Raw genomic sequence first — 16419 nt, 5'->3', positions numbered from 1 at the left:
CTCCCAAAATTTAACCTTTAAATGATCTCCATGTGGCAGATTTATGGACATGTGAACCTTCATGACCCCTGTTTGAGGAATTGATTGAAAATGTAAGTTAATGCCAAAAGAAAGATTCGAACTCCAACTTTTCGATGCGTTCTGCTGGACCGTATCTATTGAAGAAGGGCAGTAAAACAGAAACAGGCTGCAGGATGTCCATGTAGGATGCTACAGTGTGCTGATCTGCATTGTGTTACTCCTGATTTGACTAAAGCACTTTTTTGACCTCGGTCCCAATGAACACAGTGATCACAGATATCTTAGATGTCAGTCCACACTTGAATAACACAGGTTTCTTTTGTCCGTATCAGATGACTTACCATGATTATGAGCAGATTTTCTCAAACATAATCCAACAGAGCCAAACACTTATAACGCTATCAGAGAAAAATACTTCTGCATTTTAGAATCGCAATGAGATCACGACGGATAATGTGTTCTGTTTGTGAATAGATTTTCCCTTGATCTTTGCTCTGTCACCATGAGGAGAATGAGATCATGTAATTTCATACAAAGGAAAAGCTGTATTCCATCTGTGTCTGATATCACTTAAACGACAGAGAAATACTCTGGTCTTTTGAGATAGAAAACCAATATTCACCGACGCATTATGTAAGAATAGTTAAAACATTTTTTCACTTTGGTATGTAGTAATATAATTTTTATGATTGGGTCATTGCCATGGTTTTGCTTTTTACTGACTAAACTTTCCTTCTGTCGCCTGCAAAAACAGACCACTAATAACAGGAATGGTGCATGGCCTAGCGCTTGAAAATGAAGGATGATGAAGCATTTACAGCCTGATCTGCACATTTTGAAAGTCATATCTAAATGCGTCTTGGAGGTTTACTTTAGGTATCAGGGGGTGTTTGTCTTGTCTGGTATTGTGGGCATCACTCAGTGTTCCTTCTGCATAGTTTCTACGTTTACTGCCTTTTCCAGGCCAAGTACCTGTCTGTCTGCAAGTATGTGGAAATGTTTCTCTTCACACTCCTATTACATTGCAAGAACCTTTTCTAATGTGTGATATTTCAGACGTTTTGGAACGGTCACTCAACCGTCAGTGATACATTACCTGAAGACATCTTAGTGAAAAGCAGCGTAATTAATCAGAATATTATCAAAATCACAATATGACCAAGTGCAGTATCCAAATTGCTGCAGCTGCAAGTTCTAGATAAAGTGAAAATGTATGATAGCGTAACATTATAAATGAAGTGTGGCGTGGATATCGATTTCCAGCCTTCAGACTGTTACCAAGGTAACATACATGTTTAGTACAGACTAAAGTGGATGGAACCGGTACACCATGTCCATTTTGAGACTGATATTTTGCGATTTTTTTTGTTGCCGTGTAGGGATGTAACGATTATCGGTATAACGATAAACCGCGGTAAAATTGCAGACGGTTAGTATTACCGTTTAAATTCTAATTATCATGATAACCAGGTTTGATTACTGCACTTTTAAGGGAAAAAAGGCCAATGTAAAGATATGCTGTTATGTCAAATATTTGAGTATAGTTTTAATTTATTAGAATTTAAATTTTCTATACCTAATATTTGGAACCAATATTCACTTTTAAAGTCTTTGAAAGGGTGTGTTAAGCATCTTTGTGTTATTTATGCAGTAAATTATGTAAATTTTTCAAATCGGATTTTATATGTTTTTTGTCCTTTTGTGTTGATATAGTAGGTTAAAGTGAAAAAATAACAGGCAGATGAGATAGATGAAGTTGTGCTGGAAAAAAAAAGATACCAAACATGGGTACAGTAAACATTTGTTTATATAGTATATAAAGGCAAAATTAAAAGTACTGAAAAATGGACAAAATAGGCTCAGACCACTAAGGGTTAATATTTGACTGTTTCTGCCAACAGAAAGTGCATTGTGCCTATTATTTCATTTTTATTTATTTATTTTTAAATACAACTTGGTTAAATTATTTCAGTGTGTGTATAAGTACTTTTTGAACATTTTGAGCATAATTTCAATAATACCGTGATAATAATGAAAACCATGATAATTTTGGTCACAATAACCGTGATATGACATTTTCATATCGTTACATTCTTATTGCTGTGTACACTTTTGGAGCCCAAAGTGACTATATTTGGATTAAAGGGGTTGAGCTGCAGGAGCGTCAGGTGCAGGGATGCAAATTATTGATTAATCCATTAATCATTATTTGGTTGACCTTATCGATCAATTAAGGATTAATTGATAATCTGCGATTTTCCTGGGAACCTGAATTTCTCTTTCAATAGGGTCTATAAGAATAAAAGCGAAGTACTGTTTATATACTTACTGAAAAAAGCATTTCATATTCCTTAATGACTGATTTATTGTACCAATGGATGCAGTACAGGCAATGACATTTATGGAGTAGAACTAAATAAATTCTGCAGAGAAATTCAATAAAATAAATGGATCTGAAGAGGGGCAGTTTAGAAGAAACAGGCATTTCTGACTTTGCATTACTGACATGATGGAGCCAGATTTCAGCGGAGATGGAAGGTCATGGATGCGCTAATCCTAAATGTTACTTTACGGTCTCAGTAAAACAGGAAACTCCACCAAGCGTTGTGTAACAAAGTCCGTCCTGTTGGAACCTGTTGAACACAACTACAGTGGAGCTGTCGGTTTTATTGAATAATCAGAAACTATGAAAGTATGACTTGACGGCTTAGCGAGCTGTCACACTGAAGTAATAACAGAATAATTTTAAAGGTCCACATCACTTTTTAGAGGTTCCAGATACAGAACAGGTGAGATCAGAACGACTCCTGGGAAGAAATATTGTCTCGGTATTTTTAGAGTCTGTCGCACCTTTTCCACCAACATTCCCACGAACTTTTATTACCATAAACTTATTGACCTGGGTAAAAGAAATCCCAGTAATCTGCATGGTTTGGATTTCCACTGCACCTCAAAGTTCCAGGAAAATGATTAAAATCCAGTTTTATAAATTTCTTTTCAGCATGTACCAAGGTTATTATTTATTTATTTATTTTTTATTTTATTTTGAACATGCAAAGAAAATAAGACAAAACAAAGCAAATTAAGACATAAAAAAAAATAACATTTAAATGGACAGAATCTATCTTCAAGCACATACACGTCTGAATTTTGCATGGTCGAAAAGGAGTAGGAAGAAGTATGAACTTATTTAATCCTACCCCTCAGTGCTTTTGCACCTTTATCATTAACTTTATACAACAATCAGCCTATACCATTTCCCTAATTTTAGCATCAAACCACAACAATCCATAAAGCAGTAACTGAATTATCCACAACAGTATGTTCATGTCAGTACAGTCATACACACAGACTCAACAAATCAAACATTCTCTTCAATAATTACAGCAGATTTATCAGTACAACATCATTCATAAACAACAAGCCTCATTGTCATTATTAAATACTGTACCTCTGTACCATTATCGTTAACGAAAACTAATGAAATGACGAAAACTAGAATAGAAAAAACATTTTCGTTAACTGAAATGAATAAAAACTATAATTTAAAGAAAAAATGATAACTATCTGAAACTGTATTGTGTGCTTACAAAACTAACTAAAATGGATAAAAATGATGGATAAAATTCCCTTTGTTTTTGTCAATGTCAGATTGATATTTCACACAATTTTAGCTGGCGGCACAATACAACACTTCATGGTCCGTCACTTCTCGTCACCTATGGTTTAGAGTCGTCTTCTGGTCCCCACTCTACCTGGAAACATGGAGACTAAAGGTGGGAGAAAGCAGCAGAGTCCTGTACGGGATTTCTTTGAATACGAGGAAGATAAAAGATATAAAAAAAAAACTAAAACTAAGCATTTAGAAAAAAACTAAAACTAATATAAACTAACAAACCTGCTCTAAAAACGAGTTAAAACTAACTGAATTAGACAAAAAAAGGTCAAAACTAAATGAAACTAAACTATAATAAAAAAATCCAAAACTATTATAACCTTGGCGTGTACAGCAAATATTATCAACTCGGTCCAAGTTTTTTTTTTTGTGTATTTGCGGAGAACACGCTTTAACATATTCAGATAGACAGACAAATGATTGCAATGTACTTGTAGGAGCGAGCCGAATATACTCAAAACAATGTGTTCGGCAAATCAACCTCATCATTCGTCCACTTCTTCTTCTTTGGCTCTATTTAACAAATGATCAAAAAACAAAGTGAAGCTTGTAGAAATGGAATAAACAAGTTTGCAGCTACATACCAACTGTAGTGGGTGAGTGTAAGTGTGGAATGCTGCAAGTGTGTTCCGTCAATCAGCTTTCTTCAGCACACAGCCCCACCCCTAATAATTCCAGGGAATCTGAAAAGTCCGACATCACATGCTCCCTTCTGCACGCGCTATGTTGCATCGAAGTCAAAACCGGATGTTTCACCAAAGATAAAGCCCCTTAAAAAACATCCAGGGCGTGACACGTGGACCCTGTCAACAATTTAGTTTGGTTATTTTTTTCTTGTTAACAATTTTTAAAAAAATTATTTGCTTTTTTTTTGTGTCTGTTTGATGCAGCCACACCTTAGAAACACAAAAACACAAATATTTCATGATCATATTTGAGATTGTGTGGAAAATTAAGTAGAAATTCAGTAGAAAAATTCCCATTCCCACTGAAATTGTGACTCGCACTGTAGTCATGATGTGTTCACAATAACATGTCCAAAAAGGCAATGTGATAGTCCTATTGCAGGTGTCTGTAACCTCTGTTTTTTTTTTTTCATTATGCCCCATTTTCTTATCATTTATGACCACTGCTGTTTAATTTATTTAGTAAAATTTAGCATGCAATTTTTAGAAATGTTTGAGGTAGTATTGGGAGAGATTTGCCTTAAAGGGTTCATATTTTGCTAAACCCACTTTTATTAGTCTTTGGAACATTTATTTGTGTATTTGGACCCTAACAGTTCAAAAAGTTTGAATTTGAACCCTCCAGGTGCTGCAAAGCTATTTTTATATTAATTTTGGCAAAAAATCTAGTGGATTTCTACAACCTGTTTCAATTCCGTCTTAATTTGTTACATTTTATAACTAGTTATGTCACAACATTTGCACATATAAAGTCAAGATGTCCGACGAACATTTCTCCGAGTACGCCATAATTGTTTATCAGCAGCAACGATTGTAGTAAAAACTGAAAATATGTTGTGAAGTGGCTCATGTGCATTTAAAGGGCCAGCGCTCAAAACGATCTTTCTGGTGTCATTACTCAGAAATAAGGTTGAAGATGGACCTGTGGAGTTGAATTAATGAAGAATTCAGACCCAAGCATAGCATTTACAGTTTATGTAGACCACAGGGAAATGTTTGAAAATGCATAATTCCATTTAAAAGAGCAAAATATCTCTCCTTCAGGGATGGTTTCGGTTTCTTCTGTTTTCTTAGAATCGGTCTCTCAGGACAAACATATTGAATATCATTTGGAATGATGATAATGTTAGATAATGAAAGAAATCTAACAGTGTTTGTCTGTCCGCAGACCCAGTTATTAGTTTAAATTAGTCTCAGGGTTTTTGTCGGTTTGGTTGGCAACACCGTGTGCTGATTGTTCAAGTGCATCAGTGTGGGTTTAGTAGAACCACAGATCTTACATAATATGGCACATTTTATCTTTTTTCTCTCTTGTTTTGTGAGGTTTTCTTTTGCGCTCATTTTGCACCGTCTAGACAAGCTAAATTACCACATAATCAAATCAGCAAATTATTTAAACTACGTATCACAACAAAAAAAATCTGTCTCTCTGTCCTGCAGCTTGTTGTGTGTAAAGAAACATAAAGAAGATTCTGGATGCAGTGGAGTTCGAAATAAAACTGCCTTTGTGAGACTCTCGCAGTTCGATGAAATGGCACTTCTCAGCGGTGAGCAACATCCTCTTTACATCACAGAAAATCATACAAATAATGGCACTGTAAACATGACATACAGCTCAATTTGATCTAAAGTGGGTCAGACCAGTAAAACAATAGCATAGTAACTTCTAAATCAGTGGTTCCCAACCTTGTTTGGCTCTTGACCCCATTTTAACATCACGAATTTCTGACAACCCCAGACATTCAAAACGGAGACTTTTTTTTGCTAAAATTAATTTGTTTTTGATCATGTAATAGTTTACTATACTATGTTGCAAATAAACGTTAGTTTTAGATGACATTTAGTCTATATAATGTATCTGTGTATGTTTGGCATCTGGACACAAAATTAATTTTAACCACAAAATTCAGAGGCTCTGGCTTTGCTCAGGAATAAAGTGGAGACTTTTGTGTAAGAAGAAAAAGCAAGTGAACTAAAACAGAATGGAAAATAAATATAAATATAAAAGTAATGGAACTGACCCCTTACAAAAGACGCAAGGTCCCATTAGAGCAGCTGTGGCACCTTTTTTGGCTCTTGACCCCATTTTAACATCACAACTTTCTGGCGACCCCAAACATTCAAAATGAAGACCTTTTTTTTTTTTTTGGCTAAAATGAATTTGTTTTTGATCATGTAATAGTTTGCAATACTATGTTGCAAATAAACCTTCATTTTAGACAACATTTAGGCTATATAATATGTATTATTATGGATGGAGGCATGTGTAGATTACTGCACAAAGTGAGAATTGTATTTTCAATGGTCAGGATATGTACAGTCAGTCCAGCTTAGATTTACAAGGCTGACAATTAATACTGAACAAACAAGAACTCAAACTATGAATTATGAAAGAGCTGCAGCATCTGAAACTGACCACAATGAACATTTGACAGATAAACACTACCACAGTGCTTCAGTTTCAGCTTCACAGTTTGTCATGTCTTTTATGTGTTGTGATTGTCTCTCTCAACTCACCATATATATATATATATATATATATATATATATATATATATATATATATATATATATATATATTTTTTTTTTTTATCAGTAAGTAGTTTATTTATTTATTTTTTTATCAATTAGTAGAAATTTCAGGCACCCCCATTTGAATTCCAGGCGACCCCACGTGGGGTCCCGACCCCAAGGTTTAAAAACGCTGCTTTAAATAATGACAAATCCGAGTTCCAATCTCTAGCAGTTGTGTCAAACATAGGGATGAATTTCCAAAGTATAAAAATTAGACTGAAGATAGTAATCCTCAAGGGGGTCAGGCTCATTTTAGTTTCAAACTCCAAAATTTTAACAATATTCTGCCTGTTACTAAATGTTTTGTGCATTTGTTGATCCATTGTGATGTGTAAGTTATAATGCACCCATATGAAGGATCAGTTAAGCCATTATATTGTTAAAATTTGCTTGTTTTTCATAAGTAATTTCTGGTTGTTCATGGTTGTTCAGGTTATTCACACTGTTTTGTCAAAGGATAATTTGTTAATGTAAAAATTTTCATATTTAATTTTACTTTTTTGCCGCAAAACAAAAAGAAAAAATTGGAGCTGTCATTATTTATAGTTAATTATTATACTGTTCTTGTATGTGGCCCCTGAGATAAAATTAGTTTGACACCCCTGGTATAGTGCGTACCTCTGCATGGTTACCTTATTTTTTGCCGCTATATAATTAATAAAGTGAATATATTGCAAAAATCTAAATCCAGATACTGGCTGAAAAAGTCCCGCCCTTTCCTTTTTCTGTTGAACTGAACTGTCCAGAATGTTGTGTTTTTATATATTTTATGTTGTTTTTGTGTGTTTATCGGGTTATACAGTGAATTCAGTGTAATAAAGGCTTTTATAATGCAAAACCCGAGTCCTTTACTATAATAAGAGTCTGTTATTTGGCCTGTTTTTCTGCAGATTACAGGTTTCTGGAGGATACAGGACGATTTGCTGATGGCACCACCAGAGACAACCTCATCCGGACTCCACGTACCACCCCAAAAGTACGTCCTTCTTATAAGGATGAAAAGAGCTTTTCTTTAAATAATTAAAGATTATTTAAGAACATTTAGTTTATGTCATAAATCAACATCCTCATATCTTTATTAATGTAGATTGGCAGTGAAAAATCTATATGTCAGTGTAGGATTTTGTTTTGATTTAACACACATATGCTTCTTGAATGCAGTGTGAATTGTTTAGGTATTTAACAACTAAACCCAGATGCTGCTCTGTGCGTTGTTGTCACTACTGTTCATATGTTAGCTTCATTTGAAGGCAGATGTTCAGAACCGCTCACACGGTTCAGCCAAGAGTTTTCTCCAGAGTACCGAAAAAACCTTGACTTGGCCGTAAATGGAGCCAACTCTGAAGTTTAGACAAGGTAAAGTTTAGAGACGCTAAATATAGTGGACAATGTTATGATCTTAACAAAATAAAACAAAAATAAAACCGTTGAACCCATTGTGTTTAGAGCTGTTTTTATAAAGATCCCAACATTTCACTCAGTGATATGTTGGGATGAGATAATACTATATTATTCCCACGATGGGGAAATTTACAGTGTTTCAGCAGCATGGAGATAGTTTTATTAATAGTTACGGTTAAAGTAAGAAAAGTGTAAAAATATATGCAAAAATATATATGAAGTAGCACTCGGTAGAAACTGCAATAATAAATGAGTACAAAAACTTTATGTAAAAGAACAAAGTTGTGAAGTTACCTACTGGCTAATAATAATAATAATAATAGCCAATGAACTTTCAATTTAAAGTGCTTCCCTCAGGAAGTCGTTTTAGATTCTCAAGATCAACAACTGAGTGGATTTCTACAACCCGTTTCAATTCCTTCTGAATTTGTTACACTTTATTACTAGTTACATCACAACATTTGCACACATAAGGTCAAGACTTCTGGTGAACGTTTCTCTGAGTACGACATAATTGTTTGTCAGCAGCAGCGGTTGTAGTAAAAACTGAAAATATGTCCAGACTTGGATACGATTACCTAAAATGTTCAGTTGTCGGTTGTATTAACGAACACAAGTGGCTGAACGGGACAGAAAGCATGGTCAACAACCCGGAGGGGGTGGGGTGGGGTCGTGGATTTAAAGGGCCAGCGCTCAAAATGACCTTTTTCATGTCATCAGTCAAAAATAGGGTTGAAGATAGGCCTGTGGAGTTGAATTAATGAAGAATTCAGACCCAAGCATAGCATTTACAGTTTATGTAGACCACAGGGAAATGTTTTAAAATGCATAATTCCATTTAAAAAAGCAAAATATCACTCCTTTAACCTGGATGCCTCCCACTGTAAAATATGAAATCAAAGAAGAGGATGTCTGCTGTAAACAGGACAAAGGGGGATGTCGGACTCATTTTTATGCAGTTTTACACAGATGACCCCTTTGTGCATCAGTGTATACCTGGGAGTGACCACATATGAAGTGTCTTATGATGTCGGCAAATACATAAATGTTCCGATAAATAACTTCATGACAGAACTTTGAGGATTTCCCAAGTAAACAATGATATCTTTCAATTCTAAAAATAACAGTTTGCTGATCGGTCAGTGTGATCTGTTTGCATCAAGTCGAAATCCAGATGTCTTTGGATGAACTGGAAGGACAGAGATTTCAGTTTTTTGTTTTCAACCTAATGCCAAAGAGAGAGGAATTACAGTAATCTGACTGAGTCGTTATGAAGGCGTGAATAACAGTTTACAGATTTCCCGCTGAAAGAAATGCGATAATCCTTGTAGTGTTTCTCCAATGATGAAAGCAGAATCGAATCATTGATGTAACATGTTTGTCTCAGCTGAGGTTTTGGTCAAAGATAACGGTCACGTTTCTGCAGTCCTGAGTAATTGAAAGGGACAATGAATCCAGACTGTTTGATTTTTGGGTATTTGCACCAATGCCAGTAAAAGCGCATCATCAGAGAAACATTCATACATGGAAGATTCCCTGGCAGCTCGTACCTTCACTGTCTGTGCAACACAAGTGATATTTGATAGCTCGGAGTAAAGCATGTTCTTTTATGAGATTTTCAGAGGCATTGTCTGCCTCAGAGGTCACAAGTCATTCATAGTAATGAGGCTGAGCAAGAGATAAAGCCTTGGCACATAATGAGCTGTGGGATTTGACTTTCATCCAGAAACTTGCAAGTGCAGTAATCTGTTATTAGCCTTATACGGTCCTACTTTTGAATAAATCTCCTTTAGTGTCTCTTAGTACCTGCCAACGTGAGGCCGTGAAGCAGCCACCCCACTTCCACAGCAGACAGGTCTGGGCTTATGCATTTAAACCAGTCTCAGCTCATCTTTGGCTTAATTGTAAATGAAACATGCACAGCCAGATTTATTGATGCAGAACAGATGTTTGGTATTTAGAGCTATTTGTTTTACAGGAGATGCCTTCTCCCCCCACTGACTTTTCCAATGAACTGAAATGTCAGACACTCTGTGGTGCCAACAAATCTTGTTCATGGCCAATAATAGAAGCTTTCAGTTATAAAACCTCCCTGAGCAGTTGTTGTTTTTGTGTTTTTCTGAAGTGCCCTGCTGTTAAGTGTTGTGTAAAGGTCTGATGTGTCAGATTCAGAAGGATCTAATTGCAGGAATGCAGTTATGTTCAAAAGATAAGAATTATTGTGGTTTTGTTACTTTAGTATCAGCATATTGTAGGGACGCACGATAATTGTTTTTTACAACCGATACCGATAACGTCCTGCTTCTCGTAACCAAAACCGATAACAAACAACAATAGATCCCATTAGGGATGTAACGATTACTGGTACAGTCTACTCTCGTTAAACCGCCCGCCGTTATACCGCTATTTTCGCTCACCGCCGACCAAAACCATTGCACAAAAATCCCCAATGCATTATTCCATTAGCTACCGCCATTTCCGCCTATCGCCATCCGCCAGCCCAGTTCCATGCACAAACAATGCTTATACCATTGATTTCCCGACCGTTATACCGCCAGCGTGATTGCCATCGAGTACACATAAATTTTAACAATGCACTGAAACAAACGCGCCAGACGCTGATCGCGACAAGCTACGAGTAGGTCTACGGAACGGCCACCATTCATTTATCGCAGAACACTCAGTAGGTCAGGATGTCGGGAAGAGGACGTGGGATTAAGCCAACGCCTCAAGAGGATGGGGTGTCATTTCCCGACACGGTATAATAATGCTTAAAATGTTTCCCCACTTTAAATGATCCCTTACAACATAACAGAATCAAGATTTATTTAGAAACGCAATTAGAACGGGTTAACGGAGGCAGCATAGACATATAGTAAAGACATGGACGCAACCCGTTGTAACACCATTTTCGCTATACCGCCAATTTGGCCGTGAACGGAAGTTGGCGGTATAACGAGAGTAGACTGTATAACGATAAACCGCCGTAAAATTCCCGGCGGTTTGTATTACCATTTAAATTCTAATCATCATTAAAACCGTGTTTGATTACCGCACTTTGTAAACTCAGTGATGTTGCTCATTTCCTGGAGAAGCAGCGGCACTCCAGGTGCACATTCGCAGTTTGCAATGTTTGGCCTCTGAAAACATGGCTGAAGGCATCTGCACGGACAGGGATCGGGGGATAGTGGGCTCCCACACGGACCCGGTATGAGTGTACGTCCAACCCATACATCTCTCTCTCTCTCTCTCTCTCTCTCTCTCTCTCTCTCTCTTTCATTGTGACATTGTGAATAATTTGATATAGAAAATGGTCAAACAAGCTCCACTATGACCTGTCCAACTACTTTTTTTCCCACTCAAAAAAACACTCAGGAATTGATTAGAGAATTGATAAGGAATTATATTGGTAAGCAGAATCGACAATGGCACTGATAAAATCCTATCAATTCCCTCCCTTAATGCAGTTATCTTTAATGTCTGTAAGGTGCCATCTTTAATGCACATTTGTATGTTTGACGTTTACATGTTAATATTTGAATATTTCTGCCAACAGGAAGTCCATTGTGTGTGTTATTATTTATTAGTTATTAGTTTTTCTTTTTCAAAGTACAACTTGGTTAAATTATTTCAGTGCGTTACATACTTCACATACAGTTGCGGAAAAAATTATTAGAGCGCCCTTGTTTTCTTCAATTTCTTGTTTATTTTAATTCCTAGTACAACTAAAGGTACGTTTGTTTGGACAAATAGAATGATAACAACAAAAATAGCTCATAAGAGTTTAATTTAAGAGCTGATACCTAGTTATTTTCCATGTTTTCTTGATAATAACCAAAATCACTTCAGTTCTTACATTGATAGTTATGGCATTGCACTGACAAAAACAGTACTTTTAGGCATTCCATGTTTTCTTTTCTGTCTATTTTAGTCACATGATACACACAGGAGTTAATATTTGATTGCATAACCATTGTTTTTAATAACTTTTGATGGTCTAATAATTTTTTCCTCGACTGTATAGCCATATCTATTGTATCTTCATACAGAAACTAACAAATGGTCGTCATTATAACTTTACTAAACCTGCAGCTCTAATGATGGACCAGGACTTTGCACAGTACTGTATGTCTGAAAATGTTTCATACAAAATGTACTGCATTCACACTGTGCATCATATCATTATCATATTCATGATTAGTTTATCTTCTAATGACTGAAAGACACAACAATATGTAAGAAAGTAAGTAACACTTTTTTTTGGTTGCATTTTTCTGAAGCGCAATTATAAGGAGTTATTACACAACAACAACAAAAAAAACATCAATGTGACAGTCAAAAATTCAGTTTTATATAACAATAAAACCAAAAGTAATAGTGATAAAACCCAAATTAGACACAATTAGATAACATCCAACAAAGCTGTTTTTGTTTAAAGGTCGGCCTCCATAAACAGAAAACCCAAAATACATAACACATTAGATTCTAAAGACAAAATTATCCCAAAAATACTATTACATAAAAGTGGGTTTTAAGATGAAGATAAATTTCACTTGATTCTGACAGGCTAAATGTCTAATATATGCACAAGCAGAGCTGTAGATTGAAACCCAACCATTAATGATCTTTTGTATTTCACTATCTTCCCTTTGTTGTTGTTTAGGCGAAGCGACTGGCAAGCAACGCCAGGAAGATGAACATCACGCTGCGGTTCCTCCCAACCACCTTCACCAAGAGCAGGGAAAATTCCACCTTCTTCTACGCAAAGTAAGAATACAGTCACTGAAATCCAGACGGCACGTTTTGTTGTTACACAGAATAATTACATTCTTGTGGCAATTTAGTGACTCAGCCTTATCATCACGAAGCCTTGAACCGCTTTGTCGTTGCAACAGTACAATAAGTAATATAAAGGTAGGGATATGAAATAGAAGAGAAAAATTGTTGCTATAAAAGGTTTAAATACTAGCAACTTTATTTTTTCATACTTTATTTTTATACACAGATTTGCACAAATAAAATACAGACAGGTTCAGGACAAATTAGGCAAAAAAGTCAAAATAAGCATATATAAGTATAAGATTATACAGCTTCAGGGATTTCTTTGATTAACATAAACGTCCCATTTTTCCCAGTATTTTTTACATTTGTCAGTAGTGAGTCTTAATGAGAAGGTCAGCCTTTCCATGTCATAAATTTCTTTCCCAACATGTGTCCAGTCCAGAAGTGTTGGGAGACCTACCCACATCCATTTTTGAATTACGGCTTTTTTTGCCCCTGCTAATAATATTAACAAAAGATATCGGTCAGATTTCTTCATCTCGTGTGGTAGGTAACCCAAATAATGCACGATAAAATCAAGTTGCACTTCTTCCCACCCCCTTTTCGGGCTTGTAAATGAAACTATTGTGCTGATCTTCTGTCTAAGATTGTTATGATTGTTGATATTTGTATTATTATGTACGTTTTGCTTGTTCGCATATATGTTAAATTTCCTTGCACGTTCGGAATAAATCACTCAATCAAATCAAATCAAATAGTAAGCCCATTCCTATTATAATGTTGATTTCATTTATCACCAATGACCAGTAGGGTACAATTTTAACACAGTCCCAAAAAATGTAAGTGCCCTGCCTTCACTAAGCCAAAATTCCTCCAACAATGAACTTTGCTCAGATTCTTACACTGTTTACTTTTAATATACAGGGTGGGGAAGCAAAATTTACAATATTTTGAGGCAGGGATTGAAAGACAGTGTATGACCAATTAGTTTATTGAAAGTCATGAGAATTTATTTGCCACAAGAAAATGTACATAATAGAAAATGTTTTTATTCTATGTGTCCTCCTTCTTTCTCAATAACTGCCTTCACACGCTTCCTGAAACTTGCGCAAGTGTTCCTCAAATATTCGGGTGACAACTTCTCCCATTCTTCTTTAATAGTATCTTCCAGACTTTCTCGTAATAGTTTTGCTTATAGTCATTCTCTTCTTTCCATTATAAACAGTCTTTATGGACACTCCAACTATTTTTGAAATCTCCTTTGGTGTGACGAGTGCATTCAGCAAATCAGACACTCTTTGACGTTTGCTTTCCTGATTACTCATATGGGCAAAAGTTTCTGAAAAGGTATGGATAATAGTGTTAGGTATGATTATGACATCAATATATGTTTGGTTTCAAAACAATTAACGTAGTGCCTGCTGAGAAAAAACAACTAAATGTTCATTGTACATTTTGCTTCCCCACCCTGTAAGGTGTAAAAAAAAAAAAAAAAGTACAATATTTTTCCATATAAATTCCCTCCACTGACCTGAACAAGAAGAAGTCATTGCAGTTTTACATATATTTGACCACTCATCTATAGATATTATTACTTCAGCTTCTTTTTCCCTTATTACTTTAATGTATGTTGTTGAAAGGTTCTTCCCTTTTTGTAAATACAGGTAAACTCCTGATATTTTTTTAGTGATAATTGCCTTGTAAAGGAGCTCAGGGATTTCACAAAAGGGAAAGTACAAACACAGCTAATATAACACCACACGAGTGTTTGGATTTCCATCAGAGCAGCACGACTACAAGTCAAAGCCAAACACTGTTGGACTGTTTATCCACTCAGGCAGCCTCAAAGACAACACTTCACGGTTTTCTGGTGGAGTTAAGCCCCGATTAGTCTGTAGTAAAAACTGCGTTTGATTAGTGATGTTTAACTTTGCCACAGGATGGCACTCTTGTTAAACCAGTTGTGTCTGCAGCAACCACATCATTCTGACAAACTGAGCTGAGTTTAGGTTTGGAAGTGTCTCAAGGGACGATGTAGATCAACCTGTGCCTTATTTGTCCCCTGTGGGAATTTATTTTGGTCTCATAAGATAAAGAAGTGACGGAGTTTGCTGAGTTGTATTCCCCAGAAATCTGTTTCCTCATGCCACCAGTTTGTTGGTCCTGATTAGGGCTGTGTATTGGCAAGAATCTGGCAATACGATACAAATCACAATACTGGGATCACGATACGATATATCACGATATCTCATGATACTGTTAAAAAGGCAATTTTTTTTTTTTTGTTTGTTTCTTTTTTTAAAATGATTATTTCCTGGAAGAATTGATTTACACCAGAAATATGCACAAATACTACACACATTTTTATTTGATCACAAAAGGATCTGATGCTATATCACAAAATTTAACTTTGTTAAAAGTTAAATTATGTTTTACAGACATTACAGTTTAAGATCCTGTTCAAATTTTCATATTGTGTTAGTTCAGAACTAACATCAGAACATTATTTTTGTGCAATCCCAATAAAAGAACTAACATTATTTAATGAAACAGTGTTAAATAATAAGAAATAAAATAGGAACAAAAAAGAAAAAACAAGAAAAGAAAAATGAACCTCCGCCATATCTGCATTTGAATAAATACCTAAAAATATCCATACAGTACTTTTTAATAGCAATATAGTATTGTGAAATGAAATATCGCGATATATTCCAGAACTGATATTTTCTAACCCCCCTAGTCCTGATCAGGCACAGATGCATGGCAGCCTAGATTCAGTTAACCAAAGAATATAAGTACAAGTGTGTGTATTGAATCCGAACATACACACTCATTTCCTGCTAAACCTCACCGAGGCTGTATTTCATGCTGTTCGGTGTGCATTGCATTTCCTCCATTATGGTCAGCCCGTTAAAAGACCCTCTACATATCACCGCAGTCCATCATAAAGATGAATTAAACCTTTCTCTAATGTCGTGTCACCCTCTAGTCATATTTTAATGGACCTCAAAAATAGGCAGCCATCACTAAAATTGGATCACATTAATGCGTCACTGACTATCCGGCCCATTTGTCTTCACCATTCAACTCGGATATTATATAAAAGTAGTCGCGTAGACTTCTAGTCTTACATAACAGCTCTGTCTGTCTGTACAAGTTTCAGAGGGTTTTTTGGACAGAGCTGGCAGGGTCTCGTCACCGCCCATTTGAGAGAAGGTCAGCGCCCAGTTGTTCTCGAGCTGTCGGTTTCAAATGCAATGTGTCAGGGGCTTCTTACAT

General features: G+C 35.9%; 1 protein-coding gene across 1 annotated transcript in view; it reads left to right on the top strand.

The window, feature by feature from the left end:
- znhit6 (zinc finger HIT-type containing 6) overlaps positions 1–16419 on the top strand; it is a 60873-nt gene that overhangs the window by 3273 nt on the left and 41181 nt on the right. The window contains exons 3-5 of the mRNA XM_030131774.1: positions 5824–5930; positions 7848–7933; positions 13022–13125. Of these exons, the coding sequence (XP_029987634.1) occupies positions 5824–5930; positions 7848–7933; positions 13022–13125 (297 nt within the window). The remainder of the gene's footprint in view (positions 1–5823; positions 5931–7847; positions 7934–13021; positions 13126–16419) is intronic.

Source organism: Sphaeramia orbicularis, chromosome 4, assembly GCF_902148855.1.
Source record: "Sphaeramia orbicularis chromosome 4, fSphaOr1.1, whole genome shotgun sequence".
In the NCBI taxonomy this organism is placed as follows: Eukaryota; Metazoa; Chordata; class Actinopteri; order Kurtiformes; family Apogonidae; genus Sphaeramia; species Sphaeramia orbicularis.
This window is presented reverse-complemented; position numbering and strand designations above follow the sequence as displayed.